At 30.7% G+C, this 27010-nt stretch overlaps 1 protein-coding gene across 1 annotated transcript; it reads left to right on the top strand.

Moving 5' to 3' along the window:
- The first annotated feature begins 17735 nt into the window (after positions 1–17735).
- LOC144575619 (type IV inositol polyphosphate 5-phosphatase 9-like) lies at positions 17736–20586 on the top strand. The gene is made up of 8 exons (XM_078325824.1): positions 17736–17857; positions 17969–18138; positions 18231–18338; positions 18450–18792; positions 18898–19082; positions 19838–19946; positions 20047–20198; positions 20287–20586. Exons 1-8 carry the CDS (start codon positions 17831–17833, stop codon positions 20528–20530), a joined length of 1338 nt encoding a protein of 445 aa, XP_078181950.1. The 5' UTR covers positions 17736–17830; the 3' UTR covers positions 20531–20586.
- The last annotated feature ends 6424 nt before the right edge of the window (positions 20587–27010 follow it).

Here is a 27010-nt window from a genome sequence, read left to right as displayed (position 1 = left end):
GATGAAACTATGAATTGACCGAATCATACTGAAAATAAATATTAGTATTAAAATTGGTAAGTTGACCATAAAATCATAATGAAGAAAATCGGTAAGAATTGACCGAATCAAACTGAAAACTTGATTTTTTTTTTTTGAAAAATTATTTTAAGATAAAAAAAATCTAAAAGATTCAAGTATTAAAATTTACTTTGAAACAGTCTATTAGACTCCCCTTTGAAATTCAACTCATTTTTGAATAATTAAACCTCATAAAATAATTTAATGCATTACATTAAAGTTCAACATATTTCTTTGTAAAAGAAAATGACAAATTAGTTTGAAAAAATAAATAAAAAAACACTCAAAAAATAAATAAATAAAAAAAACACAATTTTGCTAATTTTTTATTTTTGACATTGCCACAACGTGAAATTGTGGACAAAATTGTAGTGTCCACAATGTGAAATTGCGAACAACTACTTTTTTTTTTTCCACTCAAAGCCTTTGTAGCATATTTTTGTGAGCCTCCAAATTGTTTTGGCCGATTAAAACATATTGTGTGGTCAAAGTTGGTTGAAAACAAAAATTATTGTCCACACATTGCGGACACTTAATTTATGTCTGTATTTTCACGTTGCGGCCGTATCAAAATAAAATTTCTCAAATTTCATGTTTTTTTTTCGAATGATAAAAAAACAAATTGCGGCCACTTGCATTATACTGAGCAAAAAACGAGATTGCTGATCGGATTAGGTGAGTTTTTATATGAAGATAGCATATCTTGCAATTTGATAATTTTCAATTCTGACGTGGCAGCTTGCCAACCACCAAAACGGGATTAGAGGCAAAGATAGTCATTTAATGGTCCCACAAATACAAATGTTTATATGACTAAATATCTATGAACAGACTGCCAAACAGATATTTGCTTGCTTGCTTATATTATTTTAACTTGATGGTTATAGAGTGCTGATCAATCTTTGAATTCACATTGCCTAAAAATATCTCAAAATTTGAACCATTTTAAATTCTTAAAGTATGAATCTCAAAACAATTCATTTTTAATTAATATTATCCCATGCATTATAGTATGACCTGATTTTTAAATAAATTGAATTTTCCAGTTATATCTGTAACCTCTCAACCTTTTCTCTAAAAGATGTTTGATGCAAAATGAAACTCAAGACGATGGTGAATATGTCAACCAACCCAAACTAAGCTTCTTTTAGGAACTTTGACGATATATAGTAATCCTACGTTTATTTCCAATCAATCTATTTTATCCATCAATTAAATATTAGAAATGTAAATAACTAGAAAATTTATTTTAGAGGGCCGAAGCTTTAATTCCACTCTTGAATAAAATAATTTATAATGATAGGAGTCCATTCAAAGCCCAAATAGATGGCTTCATAATTTTTTGAATTGAAAGAGAAGATCATGGCCCAACTTGATCATGGCTTCATACTATCTTTTTCAGCAGGTTATAAATTTATACCAGAACCGCTGAGTAATTCAGTGATTGAAATATGTGTTATCATTTTAAAAAAAATACCATCTATTTCAACTACTGAAAAATTCAGCTATCAGGGTACAGAACGAAATTTGTTGAAAAAGATAGTATGGATGAAAATTTTGTTTTATGCTACCGATGAAAAAGTGGGGAATATTTTGTTCGACAAGAGTGAAATAGAGGAATTGAGTAGAAAAATGATTTTATTCACGTTAAATAAGAAAAGAAGGGAGTGAAATTGAGGAATTGAAAAAGTAGAATTGAATTTCAACTTTTGCAGTCAAACTTCTATTTTTTTACATTTTGGTTTTTTCTCTATTTCTCTATGAGTTAACTGTCTATTCATCTAATTAAGAAATTATCATTTTTCAAGAAATAGAATTGGCCTTTTACCAATATTCTTCCACTATTCTACTCGTTCACCATCAATTGAATACGACGAGAATAGTTTAAGTAGGGGTGTCAATGGGTACGATACGGGGAGAGTGGAACCATTTTCATACTCATACTCATTAAGAATTGACTTTACCCATATCCTACCCATACTCGTTAAGAATTTGTCTTACCCTACCCTACCCATACCCATTATGATTAATAGGTAACGAAACGGTAGTGGGCGAATAACGAAAATACTAATATAATGGTTCGGACAGCATAGGGTCAATTTTGTCACTTGTTACATTTTTTCTTCTAACATTTCATTCAATCTCCTTCAATTATTAAATATATATATTCATAGTATAACCTTGAGAAAGCTGACATGTGATGCAAAATTCAGACAATAACACCTGAGCTGACATTAATGGATTACTCATTTGGACCAAACAATACATTATTGCCAGAAAATAAGGTGAGGATATATTTTATTTGAAACATGGAATATTTTCATTTGTAGAATTGAGAAAAAGACAATAACGATAAATAAGGAAGAAAATAAGGAAATGAATTCGTTGATATATATGTCTCTAGCGTTGATACAGGCATACAGCAATATGAAAAGAAGAAAAATAAATAAATTGGATATAATATTGGTATATTTATATATAATATATTTTATATAATTACCCATTACCCAACGGGTACGAAATAACCTTTACCCGTACCCATACCCGTTTATCTAACGAAAAAAAAATCTTTACCCATACTCATACCCAATAAACTAACGAAAAAAAAACCTTACCCATACCCGTCTTATCGAATACGATACGGGTAGGGTAAACGGGTGTCATTGACACCCCTAAGTTTAAGGACTCCCTAATAAAAATCATTAATGTCATGATCCCCCTTATGCTGAATTTTGCACTCTCGTCATTTGGTCATATTTTTGGAGTAAAATAAGTGTCGCATTTTTAGAATAAACAATATAATTAACAGGAACCAAATTAGTCATACAAATGCCATAAAAAATGTGTGAAGAAGCGTCTTAATTATTATCTTGTTTTGAATATTTAACACTTTGTATGCTTGAATAAAAAAAAATTAAAGTTTTTTCTTTTCGTTTTTGAGTTGATTGGGGCGTTCGGTTGAGGTCCAATGACTTTATTTTAGTTATTGATACTTTATTATTACTTTAATTAGTAATCGGAAGTATATTTTTTGAAGATTATTTAATTTCAATATTTTTTTCTGATACATAGCTTAATTTTTGATTGGATATGAAAAAAGAATGATGTTGCCTTATTTTCCGTTGCAAATAAATAAATTAATTTATTATTGTTACGAATGCTTCGAATCGAATAAATGATTAGTTCATCATTTTTAAATATTAGGGTGAGACTCCATAATATATTTATCAAAATGTGGGCAAATATTGTAGCTCTAAATATTTTAGTTTTCTATAATCAAATGATAACATAAATGATTAAGCTAGAGATTTGTAGTTAAAAGCCATGAAAAATTTGTGAATGAAAGGAAAAACTTATGACCTTGATAGTTTAATCATGCTTAAAATGTGAGGCTTGCATTATAAATTAATAATAAATAACTCAATTTTGTTTAAAAGAAAATTCAAATTAAATTTATTCATAAAACATAATTCGTACTTAATTAATAAATCATAAGAAGTTTGAAATAAATATTTCATAAATATTGGAGGAAATTAAAATTCACTATCCATTTCTAACAGATACTGATACTGACGCTCCTTATTTACTCGCCATCTCGGCATCGTCTCGATAGATTATGCAATCCTAATTATGATCGGGATTGTTTGTTTTACCAATCTCACTGGATGGTTCAGAATTACGGTTGCCGTCCATGCCCTAATTGATCCTGCCTCGATCTCCCTTGGCTCGGCCTCCCTTCACTGATCGCTCTTGTTCCCATCCCTTCCGCAGCCTCAAGCCCTGCACGTGTAGTAACCATCTAGATATGTACTGCTCCAGCCTCTGCATGTGTATAATAGATTAGACATGTACTGACAAATATGCTTTTATTTTTTTGTTAGATAAATAGAATAATAATAATATGTTTTTATTATTTTGTTATCTTAGATTTGCACTGACAAATATTTTTTTTTTTTATTGTTAGGCAAAGAATTTTACTAGAAATAATTATATTAATCCAATTTCAAGATTATAATTTTTTAATATCTCTATATTAGTATTGCTAGCTTGAAAAAAATGTGAACATGTATGTGTTGCTTGTTTGCTATTATGGGAGGAGCTTGATTTACCTTGGATGAAAGAAATATTGACGTTATAATTCTAACAAGTTAATATGATTGTTTTCAAGGGATGCTTTTGCAGTAACTATCTTTAAAGGTACAAAATAGATAAGAATTCCTATTATTTCTGTTATTAATTTGAGTGCAGGAAAAAGTTATTTTTCATATGGGATTTAGTGAGGTTTGTTGGTAAGCCACCTTTATAGATGGAACCGGAACATTTGTTTCTTTATGGGCAGGAAATTAATTCATGTTTTCATATAAAGTCACTAACATGTAAGTTCGAAGTGAATTTTGACATTAAATATTAAATATAGTTTTGACTCAAAATTCATTTCAGACTCATGTGTCACTGACTTTAGAGACAGAAGATTTGATTGTTTTATAGATGAGTTGTGCTTAAAAAGTCAGAATGATAAGGCATTAAATTTTCTTGATGACACGATTTTCAAAGGGTGTTATTCTAAATTGACAAGGAATTAGGTTTTGTTGTCATGTAGAGTATAATTATAGATCAGAACAGGTCAAATTTGAATTCCAAAGGGCATTTAATAGAGATGGATAAGAATACGTATACATAAGCTTACAAAAATGAGAAAAAGTTGAACATCAAGAGTTATGAAAAAGAAAAAGTTGGAACATAAGCTTCTTTCACTCTCTATCGTTGAACATAAGCATCATAACTCTTGATGTTCAGCATCTTAACTCAGCACAGTAAACGCTGAAAAATACTTGTTTGTATTCAGCATTTTCCACCCTCTGTTGTAGGGATCCAAATCCGTTATTATTCTAAAGAGAATAGCAGGGTGGTGCTCTCCATTTTTGTCTCTATTTCTCTCTTGTAAAAAGGAGGAGAGAGAAATAGAAGAGAGAGAAAGAAGAGAGAGAGAGAGAGAAGAGTGCGGATAGCAACAATTTTGAATAACAACAGATCTCATCCCCTATCATAGCACTACTTAGGTGAAGCTACTTTTCAGAAATTCAGCACAGTAGATGCTTGTTTATTTCTATTTAAAAAATAATCAAGTACATTCGTAATTGAAATTCATTAACTAAAATCTCCATAATATATTTTGTAATTTTAATTTTCAATTTCTAATTTTCTTTTCTTTTATAAGTGTTTTCATTTTCTTTGTTTTTTACATACGACTCGACCTTTTTGAGTCATTTATCCATTGTGTTCCATAACATAACAGCTATTTCAAAATCTGAACCTTTTATCAATCAATCTATAAAAATAATGTCATGATTCTTATTCTTTCTCAAAAATAAAAATGTATGTACTCTCTCTTTTGAGTTCCTCTTTCATTATTTGTATCTATTATCTATTCCGGCTGCACTTGAGAAAAGTAAATTTTTTTTTTTTTTTTTTTTGGGGGGGGGGGGGTGGAATCCAATCAAATTCGATGATTTTTTTTTAGTACAAAATACATTACACAACCAAAATATAGCACAAAAGAGAGAGTACATAAGTAGGAGAAGCGTATCTGATTGTGAAGCGAGATGTAGATTAAGGTATTAAGATGATTCAGTGTATATAAGTAGGATCAGAATATTAGAGTAGTTTTGGAGAATTTTATGATAATAAATAGTAAATTTAGAAATTACAACTATTTGACTCATTATAAATACTTTTTTATCAATGAAATTATTAATAAATATTTAAAGTCACTAGCCTGTAAAAAAAATATAGCACAAAAAATAAAAGAATATTTTTTTTATCCGATTTAATTAATTAATTGAAAAAAAAACGAGATTGCTGATCGGATTAGCTGAGTTTTTATACGAAGATAGAATATCTTACTAGCAATTTGATAATTTTTCAATTCTGACGTGGCATCTTGCCAACCACCAAAACGGGATTAGAGGTAAAGATAGGCATGCATGCATCTATTGGGCCCACAAATACAAATGGTTTATATGACTAAATATCTACGTACAGACTGTGTCAAACAGATATTTGCTTGCTTGGTTAGACTAGTGGTTTGCTAAACCCGTTAGGGGTTGAACCCGTTTTGCCCGGCCCGTACCCGTTACCCGTGGTACCCGTACCCGTTGCCCGGGTACAAACGGGTAGACGGGTACGGGTAATAAACGGACCGGACAACATAATTTTGAAAAAAACCCGTTGTACCCGTACCCGTCTACCCGCCAACCCGTACCCGCCTACCCGAACCCGTCTACCCGTACCCGTACCTAACTCGTTACAAAATTTGAATTTCAAAATTTTTTTGGCGGCACCCTATAGAATTCAGATCCAGTGCAATACCTGACTGAGTAGAATGAGATCTGAGTCATCAATTTTAATTTGGCATGAATCTCAAAACGGACCCCTATATCTAAACTCCATCCGGGATATGTCCTTTAACTTGGCACGAATCTCAAAGCATAAAAATTAAGAAAAAAACAGAAAAAAAAAAAAAAAAAACCCGCCCGTACCCGGGATACCCGTACCCGTCAACCCGCAACGGGTACGGGTAATAAACGGGTAGGGTAGTGGTTTTGGGAAAACTACCCGTCTACCCGTTGCGGGTCCTACCCGTACCCGTCCTACCCGTCTACCCGCCCTACCCGTTACCCCTAACGGGTTACCCGGAACGGGTCACGAGTAACCCGTTAGCAAACCACTAGGTTAGACTAATATTTAACTAGATGGTGATTGGTGATAGAGTGCTCAATCTTTGAATTCACATTAATTCTCTAGTATATATTTGAGTTGATCTTTTCTTTTCTTTTTTTCTTTTTCTTTTTTTGAACCGTTCAAACTCTTAAAGTATGAATCTCAAAACAACTAATTATTTTTAATTAATACTGCGACATAATATTAAATTTGATCCGATTTTGAAATAAACTGAAAATTTTAATTATCTAATCAATCTTTCCTCTAAGATGCTTGATGCAAAAGGAAATATAAAGGATAGCGAATATGTCAACTAGTTACCCAAAATTAATTGAGGGTAATAATCCTACGTTTATTTTCGATCAATCTATTTTATCCCTATTTTTTTCTTCATACTGTGAGAACGGTTCGGTCTCCACAAATTTTTCTCCAGACTGTGGGGACGGTTCAGTCTTCATTTGTTTTTCCTTCAGACCATGGGGACGGTTCGGTCCCTATTTTTTTTTCTATTTCCCGGACCCGTGACTCCCTTCTTCTTCCTCCTTCTCACTCAGTGCATCCCTTTCCCATTTCTTCCATCTTGCTTCTTCTTTCTTTCTTCCTTCATCTAAATTTTTTTTAACTCTCATAATTAGTGTAATTTTTATTCTAATTACATAAGTTTGTATATTTTTGAAAGAGGAACAAAAAAAGCTTCATATCTACAAATTTTGTTAGGTATGTGTTTAATTATTTTATTTTTGATAAATAATCTGCAATTATGAATAAATGATTAGAATATATGGTTTATGTAGTATAAATGGTTTATGTAGTAATTGTAGTATAAATAAATGGTTTATGTAGTAATTGTAGTATAAATAAATGGTTTATGTATAATTTTTTTCTTTTTGTAGTATAAATAGTTTATGCGTATTTGTTTTAGTAGTATAAATGGTTTATGTTGTAATTGTAGTATAAAAAAATAGTTTATGTAGTAATTTATTTGCATGTAGTTTTTTTTAGTATGCATGTAGTAATTGTTGAATGATTTATTTATTTGCATGTTTTATGTAGATGCATGGTTTATGTGCATGTAGTTTTTTTTAGTGTAGATGCATGTAGTTTTTTTTTAGTGTAGATGAATGTAGTAATTTTTGAATTATTTATTTATGGTTTATGTGCATGTAGATTTTTTTAGTGTACATGCATGTACTAATTGTTGAATGATTTATTTATTTGCATAGTTTATGTAGATGCATGGTTTATGTGCATGTAGTTTTTTTTAGTGTACATGCATGTACTAATTGTTGAATGATTTATTTATTTGCATGGTTAATGTACAAGAAATGTGCAGGTCGGTGCGTCTGAAATTTCGCGTCCATAATAAACATTTATTATCACTTAAGACATTATTTGAACAAAAAAAATTCACAATCAATCATCGATATCATTTTCAATTTTACAACCTAAAATATGATCGTAATTGAAAAAATAAACTTACTACAATCTTTAGATGAAACCTACCAACACAATGCAGAGGCCGATCTGTAAAAACACAATATTTTGATAGAGCTTGATTTTTAGCTGAAAATGGTGGAGAAGAAGAAATCAATCGTCTGTTGGAGGAAGGAAGAAGATGGATATTTATATTAAAAAAAAATTCTCCAGCTAATAATAACACTTGTTTAGTCAAACTAGTAATAATTATTTCAAGAAAAAAGGGACCGAACCATCCCCACGGTCTGAAGGAAAAACAAATGAAGACTGAACCGTCCCCATGGTCTGGAGAAAAAATTTGTGTAGACCGAACCGTTCCCACGGTCTGGAGAAAAATAGAAATCTTCTATGGCAGAAATTGTACAGCAATCGTGAAGAATTGGAAAAATCGGAAAAAAAAGTTGAGACCGAACGGTTCCCACGGTCTGGGAAAAAGGCAATTGTCAGACCAAACGGTTCCCACGGTCCTTATGGTTTTTTTTAAAAAAAAGTCATCATATTGGTTCCGTAAAATTCATTTAATTATTTATGGTTTACAAAAAAAAATCATTTTCAAGGGCAAAATGAGTAAATTTATGAGTTTTGGAAGTTTAGCTAAGGAAATACGAAATTTTGAAATTTGTGAGGGGTATATGTGAAATCCCCCCCCCCCCCCCCCCCCCCCCCCCCTAATAAAAAAGACCACATCTAGCTCTTCAAATCAATCATACATATATATGCCCCAAAAGTAATTGACACTCTATAAATAAGATCCTACTACGAAAATAATACACTCCAAGACAACTAGGCAAGAATATTATTTCCCAAGTTCTTCAACAAAATAGAACTTGAAAAGCAACCCTCTTTCAAAATAAATGAAAAAAAAATCAATCTTTAGTGTAATAATAAAAATAATATTTTATGTGTGGATTGCATGTTTGAAATCCAACTAGAAATTTAATATTAAAGTATTGGATAGTTTGACCTCCAATCATTTTCTCAAAAATAAATAAATAAAGTTATAATATTAACTAATTACTAGATCTCTTGTAACTACAAGTATTTAACCTTCATCAACAATAACTGATGCTAGTATTTTTCTTTTAACAACGTCCAACAAATAATTAAAGATATATAAGAATAACAATTGCTCAACTAATTTTGGAGCTTGAGATGGAATCGGGTCTTAATTTTCTACATGGATATAAGAAGATCAATATATTCGAGGGCAAAACTAAAAATATTAGATTGAGAGGATTGAAACGTAAAATTTATAATATATAATGTGTGGGAGTAGAATTTGAACTGAATTCTAACCGTTAGACTACAAATACACACATTTAACATTTTATAAGGAGATTGAACTATATATAAATTTTTAAAAAAATATCAATTAAATTTAATATACAAAAGTAATAAACTTTACAATAATATGTGTGACTAAGCACCCATTTACAAAAGTAATAAACTCCCAGACGCCATATATTTGAAAAATATTTAATGATGCACCAATATTTATTTTATTTTATAATACGATTAACCGCAAATTAATTCAACGAAGGAATATATATACACAAATATAAGTTACTATTATTGTAGAAGTGAGAAACATGATTGTGAAGTTGGAGGTCAAGCCTAGCTGCCTAGGGGTGCAAACGGAACGGATACGGATCGAATAGTGGTAAAATCATATTCTTATCTGTTTTTATTTTTTGGATACGAATACGGATCGGATATTAGACGGATACGAATATAGATCGAATATTAACTAGATACGGATATCTGCTTTTTATAATAGTGAATAACATAATTTTTTTCATAATATATATCTACTATTCGTTATACGGATAATTAAAATTCAAAACCATATCCACATCTGTATCCGCACGGATATTTGAATATCGGATATCCGTATTAAATTTTCGGATACGGAGTCGGATACGGTCGGATAATATCCAATCCGTTTGCACCCCTAATCAAGCTACAAAATTATTTAATATCCTTATTATTATAAAAAATAGTATTTTTTTCTAACTGAGTTTCGAATTTATAACCTCTTACATATAAATCATGTGCTTTTGCCACCAAACAATACTAGTTCTTATGCATGGCACTTTTTTAAATATCAATTCATATATATTGTCCCGTCAATATCTTGTCTGATAAAGAGCAACAAGGCCTGATGTAATTCTGTATTCTACCATTTATCGCATCTGGGTTAATTACTATCTGCGTGACATATGCACTGATAATCTACGGCCATTTTTATTAATAACCCAAAAAAAAAGGTTTTTTTACAAAAATAACCTCAAAATCTGAGTTTTTTCAAATATAACCAAACCGCCAGGGTTGCTGGCGGTCCACTATTTTTTTTTTAGAGATCTGATTTTTTCTTAATATTTTCATTTGTGAAGTTTTAGTTTTTTTTTGTTTAGGGTATTTGTCAAAAAATTAAGGACTTGGCCTTTATTAAAAAAAATTTCAAGTTCTGACAGCTTGTTGGTCTTCTTCTCTTTTTTCGGTTTTTATAATATATGTATAATATATACATATATACATACATACATACATATATACATACATACATCTGTTATAGGAAAACTCACAAAGTAAGGTCTACCCGCCCCAGCCCGTTGTGTGTCAATTCGGGTAGCCAATTCTAAGTCATACCGGTTGGGGTTTACACCAGTCTTTTCGTATACTAGTTGCTTAAGTTCAATAAATGTGGTTCTTTCATTAACCTGCAAGCCGAATGAGGCATCTTTCGAGTAATACATGCCCTCTACACCCTTAGTTAGCTTACCGCCCACATACAGTGCAACCAGCATTTTTTCCTTAACAATCTACATTTAAAAAAAAAATTCATAAGAATTACAGTATAATAGATTCATTATTTTTTGCAATTTAAAAGTTAATTATAATATTAATTAAAGACTAATTTATAGTATTTACATACTGCAGGTATAATAATTATTAATTAAAAATTAAACAGAAAATAATTAAATAAAAAATAAAATACCTGTAGCAATCGCCTCTAAATCGCCTAAAATCGCTTCAAAATCGCCAAAATCGCTCTCTCTTTCTTCTCTGTGGTTTAACAAATGAGACTGTGTGCTGGAGAGAGAGAGAGAGAAAGCGTGCTTATAAGACAGCTAGCGGACCGCCAGGGATACTGGCGGTCTGGTCCCTAGTGGACCGCCCAAGCTATCAGAACTTGAAATTTTTTTAATAAAGGTCAAGTCCTTAATTTTTTGACAAATACCCTAAACAAAAAAAAACTAAAACTTCACAAATGCAAATATTAAGAAAAAATCAGATCTAAAAAAAATAAAAATAAATAAATAGCGGACCGCCCGTGTCCCTGGCGGTCCGCTATAGAAGTGGACCGCCAGCAACCCTGGCGGTTTGGTTATATTTGAAAAAACTCAGATTTTGAGGTTATTTTTGTAAAAAACTTTTTTTTTGGGTTATTAATAAAAATGGCCGGATAATCTATGTAATAAACTTTCCAACCCAATTCTCTTTTCGCGGCTTGATTCATTGAAAATATGTTTCTATATATTATTAAACCGGTAAAAAGCGAATCAAAAGACTGGTTTATGATAATTAATTAAAAACCGTCAAATCATTTTTTAAGAAAAAAAATGATTTTTCAGCTTATTTATTTTTCTGTACCTTTTTTTTTTTTTACTGCATTGAAGGAGGGAGAAGTATCCTCTCAGCAGGTACCGTAAAAGATTCCTCTCACTTTACCATTTGAGATTAACCTCCACCCACTTGGAGATTCGGACTAGTGCAGGGGCATTATTATTGGACTTTAAGATTCGGACCAAGTTAAAATGAACAGTCCAGATCCACTCATTCTAAAATTAATTATCTATTACGTACGGTACCAAGAAGGATCTGAATTCTTGAAGGAGAGGGGTTACACCGTTAGTCTTGGAGGGATAACTAGGCTCTTAGTTTCGTACATGATTGTGAAGTCACAAAAGTGTAGTTAAGTTAGTATTTATTTTATCTTACGAAATTTGCACATAAAACCAATGCTATTAGAATTAGACCGAATATCCATTGGATAAAGCATTGAATCAATAGTTTATTGATCGGATCGGTAAATTAACCGATTTAATTACTGATTTATTTAAATACTTGCGCGCGCATATATATATATATATATATATATATATAAAAGGAGGAGGGTTTCAATGCCTCATGTATTTCATACCTCATATTTTATATTTTCGTTTTCAAAGTTCAAATTGTCGATCCGAATGTTACAAATATAGTTAGGGATGAAATTTTATAATTTTTGAAAAAATTTTACTATTTTTTAAGATGGGTAGAAAATCACTTTTTTTTAAGATGGGTAGAAAATCACTTTTTTTTAACGGTTCAAAAATAGTAATTTTGTACATATCTTAACAAATAGTAAAAAAGATCCAAAAAATATAAAATTTCATCTCCATGTATACTTTAGTATAAATATTATATTGAACCGTTCGGATCGACAATTTGGATTTTGAAAACAAAAATATAAAATATGAGATATGGTGAAGTATGAAAAAGATGAGGCATTGAAAGTTTGGAACCCTCCTCATATAAAAGATATGAGAATTGTTATAAAATAATCATAGTATATGTGAAAATCCAGACATGCATATTCAATAATGTAATATAAGACCGAATTTATAGATATATTTCAAACTTTAACATCTAGAGACTATTTTTTCTTTATTGGGGGAAGAATACAATATTTATTTAATAACTACCAAGAGACTATCTTTCAATAATAATAAATTATGTTCTAAATATAAATTAGAGGACTTCCAAAAAATTTCCGAAATTAGAATAAATAATGAAATAATAACAATTGTTTTTGAAAAAAAATATATATACATAAATAAATATTGTAGTTTTATATATACATAATTGATGTTTTTATAATATTTATAATTGATGTTGTTATAATATTTAAAATATTTGAGGTCTTATTTTTATCTCATGGTCCCAATTTTAATTTCTTATCTCCTAAAAAAATATGTTACTTCCGTACATGAACCTCATGTCGTCCAGAAACGGCCAAATGAAATTAAGCCAAGGCGGTCCAATCCTAATCTAGTGATAAATGGGCAAAAGCTTAGTAAATTTTGAAGGGGAAATTCAATTATACCCTTCAAAAAATTCAAAATTAGATACTTTTTTTCTCTAAAATCCATAATATCATATTTATCCTTCTAAATTTTAAAAACTTACAAATTTACCAAATTTATTGTCTTTCCTATTAAAACTAATTTTAAATTTATAAAAATACCCATCTTATCCTTTACTTAAAAATAGAAAAAATTGTACCATGTGTAAATTAAATGTTCAAATCGTTTATTTTTTTTTTCTAGATGTGATGCATGTACAATGACATTTAGACATACACTTTTTTGTGCATCTGAAATAAAAAATGAACTATTTATCCTCACAACCGGTTAATTAGAAGACAAAAGATTTCTCTTAAACATGCTACATATGTTTTATTTTTTCAATAGAATATAAATTATTAAAAATGAGTTTTAATAAAAAAAAAGTAATAAATTGAGTAAATTTGTGAGTGTATCAAATTTAATTACAAGGGTAAGTATGATATTATGAACTTTTAGAGGAAGAACTAAATAATTTTGAAGGTTTTAAAGGGTATAGATGAAATCCCCCAATTTTAAAATATAGCTAGCAGAAAAGCACCTAATCCATATACTAATTACTAGCTAGCTAGCCAGGATCATGCTAGCTAGGGAAGTTTGGTAAACATCGTTCATAAAGGATCTTAATTTGTGTAGCTTTTTGCCAACAGTTTTACCCATTTATAGGGGAGCCAATGAGCTGGCTTGGTCCGAACTAGGCTCTAACTCAGCTTGTTAATTCTTGACCAAACTATAGCTGAGCGACTTGGACCTAGGGCATTCGAGCTAAAACTTCAGTTTGAAATCGTGACAAGCCAGCTCGAGCTACCTCGCGAGTTGATGAGCTGACTCGCTAGATCTAAGTGGTTCTTATTTTAAGAAGAAAATAAATTCTACAAAGTTTTTGAATCGAGCTAGATCGAACTCGACAGTATAAAGTGCACACAAATTTATACAAATTACTAAGCTAACTCATGAGTTGGCGAGCAAGCTAGACCTCAGCTTGAACTCGTTAATTCTGAACTGAGCTAGTGGTGAGTTGGCTCGTTAACAGCTCGGTCCAATAATGAGCGAGTCACGATCAAGCCAAGAGCTACAAGCTTTTTTGCCACCCCTATATATATATATAGAGAGACAGAGAGAGAGAGAGAGAGAGAGAGAGTTAGGCTGGGGTGCTATGGATAGCATAGTGGCCTCCCGTGCTACAGCTCAATATTCAAGTTTTCAAAATCCAAACGGTCGATCCAAACCGTTCATCTTATTCTCCATATTAATATCTGCTTGGAGACCAAATTTTATAATTTTCTGAATTTTTTTACTATTTATTAAGCCACTTTGAAAATCGCTAATCCAACGGTTTTACTGTTTTGTGCAGCCACCGTTGGATCAACAATTTTGTAAAATACTTAATAAATAGTAAAAAAATTCAGAAAAATGTAAAATTTGGTCTCCAAGCAGATATTAATATGGAGAATAAGATGAACGGTTCGGATCGACCATTTGAATTTTGAAAACTCGAATATTGAGCCGTAGCATAGAGGCCTCTATGCTATCCGTAGCACCCCAGCCTAACTCATATATATATATATAATATTTACTTTACTTTACATGATATTTGATATTTTGTTGCTCACCATTTTTTTCTTTGAAACAGTAGATAAGTCCACCTGTTACATTAAAAACAAAGTAGTAACAAATTAATACTAATATTATACAAAAGTGCCTACGAATTATATTCTACAAGAAATAACAAATCTTTTATGTCTAAAAAGTATTCAATAGTAGTATCAGAATTCACAAACAATATCATACAAATTTGAATAAGAGCATCTAAAAGAACACTGTTTAATGCAACTATCACTCCAGAATATAACTAAAAATGCCATCACAAAAAAGATTAATTGTTGATACCTATATATCTACTACGTACGTACTTTTGTAATACCCTTTCAAGTTTTGATAGAAGATTAAATATATATATATATATAGTGACTAATGTGCATTCGAATGTTTATGGGCCGAGATACATACGGTCTAAATTCGACTTTTCAAAATTCAAACGGTCGATTCGAACCGTTCATCTTGTTCTCTATATTAATATGTGCTTGGAGACCAAATTTTACATTTTTCTGAATTTTTTTTACTATTTATTAATTATTTTACAAAATTGTTGATTCAATGGTGGCTTAACAAAACAGTAAAATCAGCAGCCACCGTTGGATCAAAATTTTTGTAAAATACTTAATAAATAGTAAAAAAATTCAGAAAAATATAAAATTTGGTCTCCGAACACATATTAATATAGAGAACAAGATAAACGGTTCGGATCGACCATTTGAATTTTGAAAAGTCGAATTTGGACCGTATGTATTTCGGCCCATATACATTCGAATGCACATTAGTCACACACTCTCTCTCTCTCTCTCTCTCTCTCTCTATATATATATATATATATAGAGGTTGGCTAAGATCAAAGTGGTAGTTCTTGAGCTTTGGTGCTACTAATTAGTTTTTCAATTTTCAAAGTTCAAAACGTCGATCTGAACTGTTCAAGTTGATCTCTATATTAAAATGTGCTTGGAGACCGAATTTTACATTTTTCTGAATTTTTTTACTATTTATTAAGCCGCTTTGAAAATCGCTGATCCAACGGTGGCCAGCTTAACAAAACAGTAAAATCAGAAGCCACCGTTGGATCAGCGATTTTCAAAGCGGCTTAATAAATAATAAAAAAATTCAGAAAAATGTAAAATTTGGTCTCCAATCACATTTTAATATAGAGATCAACTTGAACGGTTTAGATCGACGTTTTGAACTTTGAAAATTGAAAAACTAATTAGTAGCACCAAAACTCAGGAACTACCACTTTGATGTTAGCCAACCTCTATATATATATAGAGAGAGAGAATGGCTAATATCAAAACGTTTGCACCACGCCTCCCGTGCAACTGATTCATTTTCTGATTTTTAAAGTCCAAATGATAAATCTAAACCGTTAGATGTGTTCTCCATATTAAAATGTGCTTGGAGACCAAATTTTACATTTTTTGGAATTTTTTTACTATTTATTAAGCCACTTTGAAAATCGCTGATCCAACGGTGGCTGTTTGGAACAGTAAAATCAGAAGCCATTTAATTTCATAAAAAAAAAAAATTATCTCCCCCATATATCACACATGAGAAAGTCCAAAGTATGACATGGAAATTTGACCAAAAAAAGTATGTGCAAGTTGCAAGCTTGGCCGCATTTGTGGTGCTATATATTTTATATTTGCAGATAACATAACAAAACCATAAATAATTAACCAAGTTGCACAAGTGTGCCAATTAATTTCCTACCATCTCCGATCGAATTAGAAGCCCTCTTCTTACCGTCCCCATTATTTCCTCAAAAATTTGATATTTCCTTTCTTAACCAATGCGGAACCTTCTCCACTGTTCATGTCATGACCAATTGTGGGATCAGATATTTTCTTTGATAAATTCAACGGGAGCTAGCTCTTCTAACTTTATTGAAAGAGAAATTTGCAAAAGAAACCCTCCATCATTTATTAATTCGAAAAGCACCCCGGTATATATTCTCAATAGAGTGAGGCTATATGGTACTTAGCAAACCGCGGAACGGTCTATGTTTGAATCAATAATTCAATATCTTTATTTATAAATTTCAAACAATTGGTCCTAACTATTCAACATGATCACTTTATATGTACTTGAAAATCAAATTGTACATTTTTTTAGAATCTTTTTACGATTTCTTTTAGATAAGTAGAAAATCATCTAATTTAAAGATTTTGAACCATCTAAAAAATAGTGATTTTCTAGCTATTTAAAAAAATAGTAAAAAAAAATGTAAAATTTTGTTTATACTTTATATTGAGTGATTTAAATCTATTGTACATAGACTTTGAAAGCAAAAATTGAATCAGCTATTTAAAGCAGTAGCTCTATGAAATTGATGTATAATCTACGATAGTAATGTATTTAACTTACTGAAATCTGATATATATAGTTCAACTTGCTAATATTATTATTTTTATTAAAACTGATAAAATAATAAACCTCAACTTTTATTTTATTTTCTTGAATATTTTTGAGCCAAGAATTCAGTAGGCAATTCTGCACCTTAATTTATCTTAACCAACAAAACTAATATCCAAAAAAGGCAGGGTTGACGTGTCAACAATTGAGGCTTTGACATGCGTCATTTTAATGTCAGCCGTTGCTCCCTCTCTCTCCTACTGGCCTAACTATTCTATCTTATAACACCACTTCTCTATATATATATACTTCTCTGAGTTCTCTCACAAATAAGCCCTTTAATACCTATATATGTCCTTTAATTCCACACTGGATTGCCACCTACCCATGCCCATATTTTCTCCATCATTAACCAAAAACAAACTCAAGTTCCTAGCTATATCATTATGCCTGAAAACCAAAAATTTGGAGAGGTGAGAAGCTGATCAGAATTTATATCTTTTTCTTAGATATAAAGTATATATATGCAGCTATTGCTAAATTAATCTGATATAACATGCATGCTTTTTCTTTTTGTGATTTAGGTTATATGGCCTAGACTAGTAGCAAGCAAGTTTCTGCGGCGACCATTTGGTAGCAGTCGATTTGTTGCGGATATACCGAACATTCAAACTTTATTTCCTTTACAAAGTTTTGATGAACAGATACTACGTGAGAGGTCACTAAATAGTCACAGAGACACTCTCAAGTACAAGTAAGCATTGATCATTCATGTACTTTAAATGATCTTAACTGTGCTTCATTATTAACAATCGATATATAATCAAGATGTTCATTTTGTTGTAGAATCTTTGTTAGTACATGGAATGTCGGAGGTGTTACGCCAAGTGATGATTTGTGCTTGGATGATTGGTTAGATATAGAGAACCATTCTTACGACATATATGTTCTCGGGTACGTACAGTTTTATTAATTTGTTATTCATATTCTTCGAATTTGTGTATATATCCTTGTCTCACATATTACTGTAATTGATAACTGACTCTTTATCATTCACTTTACAAGGTTTCAAGAGATAGTGCCACTTAGTGCAAAAAATGTTCTTGGACCGGAAAAAAGATGGATATCTAACAAGTGGAATTCTCTCATTAGAGACACATTAAACAAATCTACCACCAACAAATCCAATGGAGGTTCAAAGTTAAAGGACAGAGATGAAAGAACTCGGCAAGACAAAGCCGCAAGTTCAAGGGGCGGCAATTCTACCGGAGAATTTAGATGCATCATAACCAAGCAAATGGTTGGCATTATGACGACTGTATGGATTAGAGATGAACTTCTACAATTTGTTCACCAGCCCAGTGTTTCATGCATTGGCTGCGGTGTCATGGGTTGTTTAGGAAACAAGGTAAACATATATAATTATAGCAAGTAGCAACAATATTAGAGTTCAGAACTGCATATATATCGTATATATATAGAACTAATTGTGTGATATAATTTCGATATATAGGGTGCAGTTTCGGTTAGATTTTTCTTGCATGAGACAAGTTTTTGCTTTGTATGCTGTCATTTGGCTTCTGGAGGTAAAGCAGCAGATGTGCAGCTAAGAAATACAGATATTATCGACATTCTTACCAGAACGAGCTTTCCCCGGGGAACCTCTTTGGATTTACCTCATAAAATCCTTGATCACGAGTAAGTTTATTGGATTTACCGGCTTATGTTCTGTACCATTTAAGTCAACAAATTAATTAGCCTAGATCTTTTGATTTTGATTTTAACAATTTTACTTAAAAATTGATGATTTGGTATGCAGAAGCAGAATTATCTATTTAAAATCTTGAAAAGGAAATGATTAAAGTTTAGAACACTGTAATGTTTCTTTATTATGTCTTTTGTAACTTTTGATAGACTCTCATAGGAACAAAATTCTTGGCAGAAAGATTAAAGTTTGAATTCTTAAAGTATATGTTATTATATGTAGACTCCTAGCTAGTCTAATGTGTGTTGTCATTTCATTGCCGTTTAGTAGGCTAGGTAAGCTTAATCAGTTAGTTAATTGAGTACAGTTTTGCATGTATACATAAAAAATTATAGTTGAAATTGACAATACCATGTCATGACAAAAGGACAGCAACAATCTTGAAGAGAATCTCTATTTTAATAAAGTGTTAATATCTGTATAAGATCATTTAATGAGATGATTCTAGCCTAACCTAAATAATAAACTATAGATATGGATTTTGTCACATAAAGGTCAACTTGAACATTTATCTGAATAAAACCTCATGAGTCTTTCTCAGCCGACAGCACAAACAATTGTTTCTTGAAAGGGAAAAAAAATAAGAACACCAAAGCAATATACTGGTTCATGTACCAGTGCACGCGTGTGGTAATATTTGTTTTACGGTAAAATAAATATGTTGTTTTTTTTGTTCTATTTGATGCAGTCGTGTAGTCTTACTAGGCGATTTAAATTATAGAATCTCATTGCAAGAAGGTGAAACCAAGTCACTTGTAGAACAAAGGAGGTGGTCCACATTACTAGAGAAAGACCAGGTGCATCCCTTTACCAGAAGTAATTAATCACACCAAGTTTTACTAATGTATACAATTAAATTAATTACCTAATCATGAGATTATTTTGGTGCAATTAAAGCTAAGAATGGAGTTCGCGAAAGGACGTATATTTCAAGGTTGGAATGAAGGTGTGATCACATTCTCTCCTACGTATAAATACTACCCGAATACAGATTTATATTACGGGTGTACTCCCAGAACAAAATATGACAAAAAGCGCACACCAGCATGGTACAAACATCATTATTTGCTTAAATTATTCCCTATTTTGCAAGTTTAGTTCATTGAATTTAATGAATGATCTTTCTTTTACTGGCAGGTGTGATAGGATTCTCTGGTATGGTAGAGGTCTGAAACAAATCAGATATGACAGGTGCGAATCGAGACTTTCTGATCACCGACCTGTTCGAGCAGCCTTCACAGCTGAAGTAGATGTGCTAAGAAATTTTAGTTCATTAGGAGGCTTCTTGATGTCAGATAAATTAGATGAGTACGTAGAAAATTTCAGTTTTCAATTCGAGGAAAAGAATGAGGAAGAGAATAATGGAAGGAAAAGTTTATGAGATTGTTTGCTAAAGTTTTCTCTGGATATTATATCAATTAATCAATTCTTTTGTTATTTTTTGTAAATTGATTACATATATAGGACATAATTTTTTATTTATTCTGTTACTTGAGAACAAAGCACACTTGATATTTTGTCTTTTTTTGATAATGTAATGTTAAATTGTTAACTATGCACCTTGAACCTCAACTTGCTGAGACAACAAATTTTTTATAGGTTATAAAGAAATGAAGAAAACAGGAGAACCACAAAATTAGGCTTCATGACAGGACTTAGAGGAGACAAAACGCTGCAACTTGTCCCATACAATTATAATAATTGAGATATATAATTTTATTTCCCTGCAATTTTTGCAAGTGACAGTATTTTTCTGTTCATTTCATCTTAATTTAGGTTGGATCTGGCCCAAGAGATAATTAGAAAAACATTATCCACTGAGATCCGATCCAGCAAATGTGATAATTAAACCACTATGCTGATGTGTGATTTTAGATTCATTTCATCTTTGTTAGATGGTGAAATGTTGATTTGCTAAATTAAATTGAGATTAAATTTGTCAACATCTGCCATTCTTGACTTCTAATTTTAAATAATATAATTTCAAATCTGTTGGCTTGTTGCAACTAATTAAACCTGGTTTTAGGTCCACAGGAAGCAATATTTTAACAATTATATTTCTCTCAAAATAAATATAATTTAATTTTTTTACGACTTCCAATTTGTTTCTAAAAAAATCTTTACTAATAAATATATATGGAATATTATTATTTTTCTCAAAAAAATATGGATTTTAATGAAATTATTTTCATATTGTTAAGATTATGTTTTACAATATGATCATAATAAAGCATTACCATGTGATCAAATTAATGTGGATCATCCACCAAACAAATATTTGGCGCATTGGAATAGCTTTCTTCTTCTTTTTTAAGTCTTGTCAAACTTGCACAAAACAACTTGGCATTATTATTTCTTTTTCTATCTTTTTATCTGTAAGAAATAGGCTAAATACCAAAAGCTTTATATATAGTTTTGAAGTTCATTTCATATTCCTCAAAAGTATTGACCGGCATAATTCTTATAGCATATTTACATGGTCTAAATTTTATTATTTATTTAAAAAATGGTAAAAGAAATTATACTCCTTTTCCATATGCAACATTATAAATTAACCCAAGCTATTAGGAAATAATCACTTTTTTTATTATACTCAATTTGTTCTCTATCATATTAGTTTTACATAATTTTAATTTCATAGCTTGATTGGAAATGTAATGATTTTTTTTCTTTGCTCTTTTCAGTTCAATAATTTTACCCAAAAATGAACAACCGGATTAATTGTCCCAAAATATGCTCTGTTAAGAGCCCCAAAATTGGCCATCTATAGTGGTTGCACCAACCAACCAAATACAGATACAAGCTATTTTTTTTTTCTTTGAATAAACAAACAAATTATTGTGCTGAAAGAAAAGTCTTTTTTTTTTGTCTAGAAAAGTTAACAAACCAATTGCCTAGGACCCCATTGTTCACTATTGCTTGGTGCTAAGAATCTTCAAAAAACTAAAAAAAAAAAAAGGATATAGCTACACACATGTGTTCTCTTAATTTGAAGAGTAGGTTTTCATGCTCCAATCATGTCTCACTATTGATTGGTACTAAGAATCTTCACACACACACACAAAAAAAGGATAGAGCTACACACTATATATTCTCTTAATTTTGAGAGTTGATTTTAAATACCTCATTATTTCTGTACTCCAATCATATCTCACATCCTTATTTTTGTTTTCAAAGTTCAAACCATTCAACATGATCTCCGTATTAAAATGTACTTTGAGACCAAATTTTATATTTTTTACTAAATTTTTGGATATGTACAAAATTATTGTCTTTGGATGATCCGGAATCTTCTGAAAAATAGTGATTTTGTATCTAACTAAAAAGATATAGTAGAAAATTTTCAGACAATATAAAATTTGATCCGGAATCACTGTTTTAATATAGAGATCATATTGAGTTGTCCAGATCGACTGTTTGAACTTTAAAAACATATATAAGAATGTGAGACATAATTAGAGCACATGGGGCATTAATTAACCCTACTCTAATTTTAATTCAAAAACTTAATGCAATATTTTAGTAGTATCCAGATTGTCATTTTAGATTTATTGATAATGCTAATGATTAAAAAAAATGGCACAACTTAGGCATAAGGTTAGGGGTGTCAATGGGTACAGTACAGGTCGGGTGGAGACATTTTCATACCCATACCCATTAAAATTGACTTTACCCATACCCATTAAAAATTAATCTTACCCTACTCTACCCTTACCCATTAATATTATCGGGTAACGAAACGGTAGCAGGTGAATAACGGATAATACTAGTATAATAATTAGTTTTATTATATTTTACAAATTAAACATAAAAAACTCATTCATTTCACATATACATAATTGCATTTCTAATAAAAAAAAATGTGCAATCAATTCCAACTAAATTATTTTTAATAAAGAATAAAAATTCAAAAACACGAATATACATTTAAGTGGGTTGAAAATTGAATTGAATATATATTTAGATTTTATAATTACCCTATAGGGTAATGGGTACGAAATAGTCATTACCCATACCCTTACCCATTTATTTAACGAAAAAAATTCTTACCCATACCCAATAAGCTAACGAAAAAAAAATCTTACCCATACCCGCCTTATCGAATACGATACGGGTCGGGTAAGCGTCTAAAAAGGTACCATTGACACCCCTACATAAGGTTGTCTGTACATTGATTAAATTTGATGTCTCATTCAATCATTAACCCAAAACAAAACAAACCATTTGCTGTTCAAATCATATGGGGTCCTATATTTTGGATGTAATAGCAATAACATGCTTCCAAGCACACGAAGCGCACATGCAAAAGAAGAAAGAAAGTGATGATCGGTTTCAGAACATGCATTGCACAGAGAAGGAAAGATGCATGAAAATGAAAGGCATTTATTTCAACTAAGTAGCAAATGTCCTTTCTGGTAGGATTTATAAAAGAGGGGATAAAGGGAATCAAATGACCTACCTTATTTAGGCCTTCCAATATCAGTGTGGGGTATATCGGCATTGCTCTAGAACTTTTACCAGCACATGTATGATGTATAGACGTGGCAAATGTTGGGTTGCAGATTTAAATTTGAAAATTTGTGCATGAAACAATGAGAGCTTTCAAGCATTGCTTTTGGTTTTGGTACTGAATTCGGATCATGAGTCTTCTCCATTTCATATGGGAAAAAAAAAATTGAAGAGTGAGGCTATGGTACTACGGATCAATATCTCTATTTTCAAATTCTATTTAGTCGATTTGAACTGCTCAATATAGCTCAACATGATTTTCATATGACAATATACTTGCTGACTAAATTTTATAATTTTTAAAAAAGATTTACTATTATTTAAAAAAGTAAAAAATCACTACTTTTGAATGGTCTAAAATCATTAGATCAAGTAATCTTTTACCTATCTAATAACAAGTAAAAAATTCTAAAAATATAAAATTTGATCTATAAGTATATTTTTATATAGAATTATATTTAATGTTCAGATTAATTATCTGAATTTTAAAAATAAAAATATTGATATATAGTACAGACGAATCTGCGCTATGCATAGCATCATAGCCGCTCAAAAAAATAATAAACTGGAACGAAAGAAAAAGAAAAAGCTAGTATAGTATGCATAATTCAGCTCTAATGAAAGCAAAACTTTTACTTTTTGGGCCTTTAGTTCATCGCTGTTACTTTGGTTGTTTGAATAGATATATTAGCTGATTTTTACTGCCAAACATCCAACAGCTATTTTGTGATAGATATATCAGCCCAAAATTGCCCATATTTACTTCTTCTTTTTTTATCCCATGGGCTTCTGCCGTAACTTAAGTCAAAACCATAAACACGCAGAATTTATTATTTATAAAAAAAATTATTTGAAAATAATATAGGATTGTCTTGAAATTTTAAATTTATTGAAGGAATCGGAAAAAAAAAGTTGGTTCCTATAGGATGTACACTAGGGGTACATTTTGTTCCAGAAGTGAAAATTTTGAGAAGCAAAGGAGAACTGGAGGGAAAGAGGATGAATTGTCTTTATAAACTTTCTCATGTTGTTCAACCTGATTTGAAGTATAGAGAAGGTGAACTCGTTTCTTTTTCTTCCCTTTCCTTTTCATTACATGTCTAGTTTGTGGAGTACAGTCTTAGACAAATTTCTGTGGCATCAAGTAAATGACATGGGTCTAAAGGAACTGGTTTTTCTTTTCTTTTTCTTTTTTGCTTCTTTAGAATTGCCTAAAGAAACAAAAAAAAAAAGTTATATTCTTTCAATGAGATCAAATATTTTATGCAATTCATATATTATCCCATATTATTTTAACATAATTTCCATAAGTAAAAAATTCTGCAATAAGACAAGTTCATTCATGTATAAAGAAAGAAAAAAAAAACATAAAAAATAAAGAAAAACATATCATAGGACAACAAATAATTATGATTTGTGTATGCAATGAGGTTGTCAAATCACTAGGTGCACTAGCAGATAAGTAATAATTATGTAATGATTAACCAAACAGATTAAGACTTGAAATGGGGGCAAACAATTGCCAAAGAAAGAACAAATAACTCATTTGATTGATCTTATAATGGAAGCAATCATTTAAAGTATTGAAAGAAATAAGAAAGCTTCCCTTTGTCATACAAAAACCCTTAATAACCAATGGTTGAGGGACTTCATGTTCTTTATTTTTTGACCTATTTAAAAGTCACTTTCTCAACCCAACCTTATCATCTACATCATGCATTTGAGTAAATTATTTAAAGATATATATACATCTTCAAACCTTCTAGGCTTCTACATCATACCCAGCCAAATTTGCATTTATTACCTCACTAATTAATTATGCACATTTTCCTGATTCTGGCAACCGTGACATCGGTGATATTTAATATCAATTTTAAAACTTATTGGATAGGCTTCGAATGACGAATTCAAATTAATTTATAATTTTTCAAATTATTTTGGTACCAAATCAAGTGATCAAAAGTAATGAAAAATGAATACATTAAAATTAACATCAAATACTCCCACATTTGATCACTTAATTTGATAGTAAATAAATTCGAAAAATGATAAATTTTGTAAGTAAACGCAACACTCATAAAGTATATCGGTTTGAATGTTTTCAATTCGTCATTTGAACGCACCACTCCAAAAATTTGTTTTAAACACACCACTCGTGTAAAAGCACCACTAATTAGTTATGCACATTTCTTACCAAAATTTTGAATCACAAGAAGAAAAAAAAAATTATACACCTAACAAAATTATTTAAAAAGGCCACTAGAAGTCTTTTCATTAATTGTTTAAGTAATATGCAAACAAAGCAGCTAGTACAGAGCTAGGCCCCTTAAAAGGTATAATATATTGGATCCCCACTACTAACTTCTTAACCAATTCTACAAAAAGAGGGATTCAACCGTATCTGATGATCATGACAATTGATTGACAAAAAGCAAATTATAATGACATTATGAGTAATCAACAAAATTAAGCCTTAACCAATGAACTAATTAAGTATTTAAGTTGTTTGGAAAGGAAAACGACAATTGACTTGAACACTTGATTAAGCTTTTGTTGGTACTAATTATACAATTTACTTAAGAAGTTTGCTTAAAGACACACAGCCTAAGATGTGTCCATTTTTTGCTTAATGAGGGTTGCTCTCTTGGGCCACCCTTATCATTTCAGTAAGACACTAATGCAATTTCATAATTCCATGATATTATGAGCTTTTGTAAAGCAGTTTTGGCTCAATTGATAAATTTATATTTAATTAGTACCTCACCATTAAATTATCCACATTGCCCCACCCAAATCTAACCGCACAAAACAAACTAACAGCTGGTTTTAGTTAACCACAAATTAGCACATGTAATGAGAATAGTGTTTTTTTTTTCTTCTTCTTCTTTTTTTATTTTTTTTTTCTTTTTTTCACGTCCTATATACCAGTTATTACTGAACCAGATTCGCTGGTAAGCTGCCTGGTTGGACCCAACTAACCTGCTTATGCAAAGTGCAAATCAGTCCATGCAATATCTCCGTATCTCTATTTTTAGAACTCAAATAATCGATTTGAACCGTTCAACATGATCTCCATGCGAAAATGTGCAAGGAGACCAAATTTTACATTTTTTTTTAATCTTTTTACTATTTTTTTAGATAAGTAGAAAATCACTACATCCACATGGTTCAAAAAATTTAGATTAGAAAAAATCTAAACAAAAATAAGATTTGATCTCCAAGTACTTTTTCATATGGAGATCATATTGAGCAATTCGTATTGACTGTTATAATTTTGAAAACAAAGATATGAATCCATAGCACAGACTAACCTGCGCATTGCCATAGCCGCACTCTGGAAAAAAAAAATCCA

Source organism: Carex rostrata, chromosome 24 (assembly GCF_964058835.1).
Source record: "Carex rostrata chromosome 24, lpCarRost1.2, whole genome shotgun sequence".
NCBI classification, from domain to species: domain Eukaryota; kingdom Viridiplantae; phylum Streptophyta; class Magnoliopsida; order Poales; family Cyperaceae; genus Carex; species Carex rostrata.
The sequence above is the reverse complement of the archived record's forward strand: the minus strand, read 5'-3'. Positions and strand labels throughout refer to the sequence as shown.

Bases quoted from the DNA above. Each gene is read 5' to 3' on its own strand.
- LOC144575619 (XM_078325824.1), top strand. From the start codon at position 17,831: ATGCCTGAAAACCAAAAATTTGGAGAG. The intron at 18,139-18,230 runs GTAAGCATTGAT...ATTTTGTTGTAG, and splicing joins AGAGACACTCTCAAGTACAA to AATCTTTGTTAGTACATGGA. The intron at 19,083-19,837 runs GTAAGTTTATTG...TATTTGATGCAG, and splicing joins CATAAAATCCTTGATCACGA to TCGTGTAGTCTTACTAGGCG.